Genomic DNA, 7500 nt, shown 5'->3' with positions numbered 1-7500 from the left:
AGGAATCAACTCTTTGCTTTTTTTGAGTGCAATGAAATATTCATCGGAAAAAGTAGGCTAATTCAGGCCAACATGAGGTGAGTTACCATGGCACGGATCATCAGAGGAAAGAGGGAGGGAGGGAGAGAGAGCAGTCATTTTCAGACTATTTTGTTATGTATTAAATATTAACAAGCTGAATTAGATTCTATTCCTGGTATCAAAGGAGGAACTCACACCAGAATCTAGAATACATGGTGATAATGTGCTCCTTTTATAAGGAAAACAATCAGGCGGTGTCCTTTGCAAAAGATTTCCATTCTCATCCATCACCTGTTCGAATCGATCCTTTCACCGAAAGCAGACGGCCGCTTTACTGACCGCGCAAATTATAAATGCCAGCGCGAGGTGCGCAGACAATGAGAGAAAGGGATCCCAAAACACCCCCCAAAATATTTACGCGCCTCAGCCGTCAAACCCGTCCCCTCCGCGCCCCTCTGCCACGCTCGGTGTCTGCGGAGGAGAGGGGAGGGGAGAGGAGAGAGGAGAGGGGAGGAGAGAGGCGGGGTGACGAGTAAATCCGGCGAAGTCTCGGCAAAGAGAGCCTTCGCCCAGCAGCGGCGCGCGTGTGAATCTGCCCGGCGACACGCGGCCCGCCCGACTGACGGCGGAATGACAGCCGGTGTCACTCCGCCTCGACGGCAGTGTTACCCACGCGCTCCCCTCCAAGTTGACAATTTCATTTAAAAAAAATATATATATTTCTTTCCAAAAAAAAAGAGTCCTTGACGCGGGGCGTCACTTTGGCGGGTTTTTTTCGGCCCGGAAGCGAGAGGAGGAAGACGGGCTGAGGCGCTCCCGTGGGAAGGCCACGCCTTCGGGAAATGGCGAAAGGGGCGGAGACTTAAAAATTCCACTCCTCTCAAAGAACAGCCTCCCTGTCTCCAACGCACACCCTGCTATCCTGACGTGCACTGGGTATTCATCCTCACGCAATGCGTGGGCATCTCCAGGGCCGGCTCTAGGCACAGGACACAAGGGCAGTGCTTAGGATGCCACCCATATCTGTTAAGTTCGTGTCAGTCGGTGACCAGCCAGCCACCCCTGCTTTCCAATTACAAACCCACTCCCCCAGTTCGCAATCGGTAAACTGCCCCCAGCCTGCGATCGCGGCCATCACCTCCACTCCACGTCCTCTCACAGAAACACTGCCCACACTTACAGTGGGACCTGGAGCTCGTTTGTGTCTGATGTGGGACCGTGACCAATCCGCTGCTGTGCTGCTGGGCTGTTCTGAGGGCGCCACGCTCTGTGAGCGAAGCCGCGGTCTCCGGAGCTTCCAGACTGAGAAACACCGGACGCTGACAGAGTGACAGACGCAAACCCGCGAAGGTCACCGCCAACATTCGCTCAGCGCCGGGCCACACCCGACCGGGGGGGGGGGTGCGGTTACCATGCCAACTTCCCTCGAACCCACAGGGGCGTTTAAATCCTGCCCCGCCGTCGGGCTTTCGGCTTCTCAGGAGAGCGCGGCGGGAACGTCTTCCGCCGCCTGGCCCAGGGCCGCTGCGCCTCACCATACTTTTTGGGCGAGGATCGATAAAAGCAATAATTCAGAAAAAAACGCGCGGGTTTCCGTACGCTCCTATTCTGAATCCAAAAAAAACAACAATTAAACTGAGTCGTCGCAGGGAAAAGTGTCGACGTGTTTTAAATCAGTCTAACGTGCGCAATCCATCATTTCTCGCCGTTTCTTTTCCGTCTTTCTTTGTTTTTTTTGTTTTTTTACTTTGGAGAGCAGGAGATCGATGCGGCGCATTAAGTAATATCCTCGGATTATCGACTTGCGCCTCGACTAACAAGCGAGCGCGATCGCGACGGCCGCGCACAACAAAGTGCACATGTCAACAAGCGTCACAATCAATGACGGAGGCTGATAGCGTCGCCGCCGCCGCCGCCGCTCGCCATCCAGACAAAGGGGAAACCGCGCCCCGAACACAATTAACCGTCCGCTCGGGCGGTCAGACGGCAAGCGCCCGTTTAACCGCAGACAAAGGAGGACCCACGCCGGCGCCTCCAAAATCGATTCCCATCATTTCCCTGAAGAAGAGGGAGCGACGGCGGGACAGAGGGCGAGAGAGAGGGAGGCGTCCGCGCGCGGTCGGCCCGGGGAACAGAGGGAACGCGTCTCGCTGGGGTCGGAAGACGTGACAGCGATCGCGCTGCCCTTGCGCTGTCAAGGACGATGAGCGGCACATTCAAGCCCCGCGGTTCACCGTGCTTCTCGCCCCGCGGCTAGCTGTTCCTCGAAATTCGGGGCTGCCGTTGCTCTCACGGACGGGAGAGTAGGAAAAATGGGGGACAGGCATTTAAAATAAAGGCGTAGACCGGATGAGTAAAATATCACCAGAATCCGTGCTAAAACAGCAGAGAGAGGACGCCGCTGGAAAGTTAAGATCAACAGTAGATTCCGGATCATTCCGTGCCAGGCACCAGGCTCCACTGCAGTCTGTGACATCACAGGAGATGAGGATGAGCAGCGGGCCCCTGGAGGGAGAAGGTATGCTTCAGCAGCTCCTTCCTTCCCTGCTCTAATTACAGCACAAATCATCTCAACTTTGATCCTGGAGGTAGATTACATATGGTACCTCTAAGAAAAGCACTTAAACTGGGCTCACTCCTTCTGAGAGAAGCTGCACACACCACACAGACTCACAGATACACATACACATATACACAAACACAAATACAGACACGCACAGACACACACACACCCACGCACGCACACATACAAACACAAACACATGGATGCACACACACAAGCACACATATGCACACACACGGATGCTTGCACAAGCAGACAGACAGACAGGCAGACACACACAAGCACACTCACAGACACAGAGAGAGCGTCTTACACACAGCCTGCCAGACCAGGAATTTAACAATGCAGAGATGAACCTCGGAACGCAATAAAGCAGAAAGGTCAGGCCGTCTAAACCAGCGGGAAGAGAAAGTGGCTTGGTATTTCCCGTTATAAGATGGTGTTCGTCAGGGTGAGCTTACAGTGCCGAGAAACAAGAAACCGCTTCTCAGCAGGAAGGCCCATCCGCACAGAGTCCAGGCCTAGCGCTGTCGAGCCCAGCACAGAGTCCAGGCCTAGCGCTGTCGAGCCCAGCACAGAGTCCAGGCCTAGCGCTGTCGAGCCCAGCATAGAGTCCAGGCCTAGCGCTGTCGAGCCCAGCACAGAGTCCAGGCCTAGCGCTGTCGAGCCCAGCACAGAGTCCAGGCCTAGCGCTGTCGAGCCCAGCACAGAGTCCAGGCCTAGCGCTGTCGAGCCCAGCCTGAGGCAGGGCTAGCAGGACAGACCGAAGAGCGCAGCCTGAAAACTCTGAGCTCTGGAGCCCTTTCAGACGCTGCCGGTGACAGCGCTCAAAGGGGGGCAAGCTGGTCAGAGGGACGATTTCGGTGGGGGGGGGTGGGGGTTAGAAGGAGCGGGACCCCGACGAGCTGGACGGGCTTCAGAGAAAGATCTCGCGAGAGAAACCTGTCTCCGCCAAAGAGAGTTGTCATGACAACCGCCGGGAGGGTCCGACACTTCCCGAGGCGAATGGATCAGAAGCGGCGTGACCCGACTAATTAAAAGTGGTGCGGGAGCGCAGTCCATTATGCTTAACAAGAAGCAGCCAATTACGGCGTGCTGAGGCTCTGGCAACCACACGCACCTTTTGTTTCCTGAACTTCCGCGTGCAGCGGGGGGGACAAGTACCGGCCGGGAATTTAAAGCGAGAAAAATGTCGAGCCGCACGCAAACATTTTTAAGATTTTAATTACGGTGATATTTAAACCTGGTCTATCTGATATAAATAAAACCATACAGGATTCTCTGGGACTGAAACTGGCTACCTCTGCTTTTCCCCATGTGTCTTGCATGCACTCTTTTCAACGCCGTGCCGAGCACCACCGGTATCCGGTCCCCCGCGGTTTTCTTGGTTTGGCCCACTGGTTAGCGAAGCTCACTGGAATGTACCATTCGGTCTGAGCGAACGAGGGGTGAGCCCATTCACCCCCACAGAGGATGAAGCGAACAGCGGTGCGAGGTTCTGACACCGCGACTCATCCGCTTCAGTCTATAAAAAGATCGCTGGCCCCGAGGGACAACGGCCCAATTTGGTAAACATCTTTTTTTTTCCCGAGGATTAGAAAAATCTTCCAGTATGACCGTTCTGTCACGTCCCCTGTCCTTGTCCACTTTATCACGTACACCGCTATATAACACGGTGGGCTGCATGATTTATCATGACTTGGCGGGTTACAGAGACGCCATTTTCCACGCTGTGCAGTAGCACGCGCGGTCGCTTGACTTTCTCTAGGACTGAATATAAAAGAACGCCTAGGACGCCGAAAACAAGTTCCTCGCCGTGGATTCTGATCCCGATCTGGCACGGCTAATTTGGGGGGCACACGTAAAGAGGAAAAATGTCTCCGCACAGACCGGGCGTCCTCAAGCTGCGGGGGACCCCGTACCTCAACGCTAACAGCAACGAGCCCCCAGTTTCCCCCTTCTGACATAAATCCCCCCAGTAAAAATAATCACCATTGTGTTTGATTTCATTCAATCCTAGAGTTGGCTCCCCTTTCACTGTGATATATGCAAAATGACCAAAAGTATCTGGACACCCCTCGGTCTGGAGCTGTTTTCCATGGTTTGGGCAAGGCCCCATAGTTCCAGTAAAAGGAAAATATTAATTCTACAGCATACAATCACATTCTAGAGGATTCTGTACTTCCCCTACAGTTTAGGGAAGACTCTTTCCTGTTTCAGCCTGACAGTGCCCCTGGGCACACAGTGAGGTCCATATAGAAATGGTTTTGTTGAGAACAGTGTGGAAGCACTTGACTGGCCTGCACAGAGCCCTGACTTCAATCCCATCCAACACCTTTGGGATCAGTTGGAAAGCCAACTGTGAGCCAGGCCTAATTGCCCAATCAGTGTCCGACCTCACTAATGCTATTCTGACTGAATGGAAGCAAATCCCTGCAGCAGTGCTCCAACATCTAGTATAAAGCCACCCCAGAAGAGAGGAGGTTATAGCAGCAAAGGGTGGACCAATTCCATAGTCATGCCCATAATTTTGGATGAGATGTTGGATGCCAAGTGTCCACATACTTTTGGCCATGTACTGTACAATGTCCGTATGTCAGAGTGTCAGTGCCATGGACAGGACTGCAGCAACTTCATATTATAGCAAACAGAGTTAACTGGCAAGCGCATACATCTCTTGACATATTGAACTGCTGTCACTCAAATTGCCAAAAGCAGACATTCCCCATCCATAATTCCAACCGCAGCACAGTGTAGGCAAGAGAGATGGTTAATGGCAGAAATATCAACATGATAAACCGTGGTTATTTATTTTGAGCCTTTTTTTAACCATTCATTTTTCGCCTCTGCTGACAGCCTCATAAGAGCCGTGCGATACGTTCAGAATTTAAAATAAGAGGTTTAAGTTGCCCGTGTGAACAAGCTAGCAGCGCTAAATTCTGAATGAATGATGATTCTCCACAACTCCGGCTCCTGATCCCGCCTGCTCTCCCTGAACAGAGGGGAAGGCGATACAGTCGGAATGACTAATGTGGCCGGATCAATGTGATTCCCGTAGCCTGAAAATACCTATCGTATCTGCCTGTGCATCATGTTCCAGAACTGCAGCGTGTTCCGTGTTCTATGATGGGTCAATGCAGACGTAGAGCTGCGTTTCAATTAACCCTTTAGCGCCTGAGAGAGGCCCAAATTCAATTTAACTGCACTGAAGTTTGTCCAGAACTTCAAGAAATAATTTTTCCGTCAGGAAAAAAAGATCCGTAATGACATGAGCGAGGGTGTGCATGCATACATGTGTGTGTGTGTGTGTGTGTGTGTGTGTGTGTGTATGCGTGTGTGTGTGTGTGTGTGTGTACGCGTGCGTGTGTGTGCATGCATACGTGTGTGTGTGTGTGTGTGTGTGTGTACGCGTGTGCGCGCGTGTGTGTGTATGTGTGTGTGCGTGTGTGCGTGTGTGTGTGTGTGTGTATGTGTGTGTGTGTGTGTGTATGTGTGTGTGTGTTTTTACCTGGTAAGTGTCCCACAGCCGGATGGTACAGCGCAGTGGCAGCTCCCTCATCAGAAGGTTGTTCATCCAGCGAAAGGCGAACTGCAGGTACTCCACCTCATACTGCTGCATGTGACGGTGCACGGACTCTGAAAGAGCGAACCGGGGACACGTCACTTATACAGCATACACCTAACCACACATTATACACAGCGTACATTACCACATAATCACACAACCCACATACAATATACATGTAATCATAGGAATAACACACTATCAAACACATTATACACCACATACATTACCACATAATCACACATCCCACAAACAGTACACACGTATTCATAAGAACCACACACAATCAGGTTCCTCTTATACAATAAAATCACACATTCACTATACAAAATAAACAATTTTATAACATACATGAACATTATCACCACATCAGTTACACCCTTTTTGTTTCCTGTTCGCGGGTACAATTACACATTCCATATTAAATACATACATAAACGCTCAACCCTTATACAATATACCCTCACAGATCCAATACAGACATAAGCGCACATCTGTTATAGAGGCAATGCTCATCTACAGCAGACAGATAAGCACACATCGCTCACACAGAGACACACACAGACAACATGAAAGGTCACGCAACTGCTGCAGGAGCTGTGCATCCATCAGGACCAGACAGATACTCACGAAACAGAAATGCCAACAAACCAAATGACTACAGAAAGGCTCGTTTATACCACACAGGTTTAATAACCCTGACAACGCTGTCTTTTCCCTGACAGGTTACTGTACGTCACCGAATACAGATGCCTGCGCGCACGTTCGATGATGGAAACATTCGAGCCTCGCTCTCAACGAATACGTTTTTATTCCCCTCCAGCAATCAATCGAAACAGCCTCCGTGTTTTTCCGGAACGTTCCGTATTTGTCATACACACAGTCGATGCCGTACCAATTAAAGAACATAAACGCTCTACGTGTCGTCACACTATGCAAACACACACATCTGCCAGGCACTGAGACAGCGCACCGCAGGTATCAGGAAGCACGGAGACGCGTTCACAGCTGAGAAACAGAACGCCCCGCTACTTCTGATAAATATCACACTTGGTACAGTAGCGCAATTATCACGTACAAAAGTATGTCATAAACAACACGTGCGCATTAGCGCTGAATATGTCGGATTTTAATGTTCTCTCTGCACACACCTTTGATTTGATTATACTGTGTTAAATGCGGTAGTGTTACCGTCAATATTTACTTGTCGGAAAGACCGCGCAAACGAGGAAACCTCATTTCTAGAGCCGAATGATCAGAATCATAAGAACAGGCCGAATTTGTTTGTCAGGAGTATTTAAAGACGCGTATTTCGGGTAATTAAAATAAATATCCCCTAAAACAGCAGGTT

General features: G+C 50.8%; 1 protein-coding gene across 2 annotated transcripts in view; it reads right to left on the bottom strand.

The window, feature by feature from the left end:
* tbc1d22a (TBC1 domain family, member 22a) overlaps positions 1-7500 on the bottom strand; it is a 142146-nt gene that overhangs the window by 34355 nt on the left and 100291 nt on the right. For both annotated transcript variants that reach the window (XM_035427162.1, XM_035427161.1), the window contains exon 11: positions 6093-6220. In XM_035427162.1, coding sequence (XP_035283053.1) covers positions 6093-6220 — 128 coding nt within the window. The remainder of the gene's footprint in view (positions 1-6092; positions 6221-7500) is intronic.

This window comes from Anguilla anguilla, chromosome 7 (assembly GCF_013347855.1).
Source record: "Anguilla anguilla isolate fAngAng1 chromosome 7, fAngAng1.pri, whole genome shotgun sequence".
Taxonomy (NCBI): Eukaryota; Metazoa; Chordata; class Actinopteri; order Anguilliformes; family Anguillidae; genus Anguilla; species Anguilla anguilla.
This window is presented reverse-complemented; position numbering and strand designations above follow the sequence as displayed.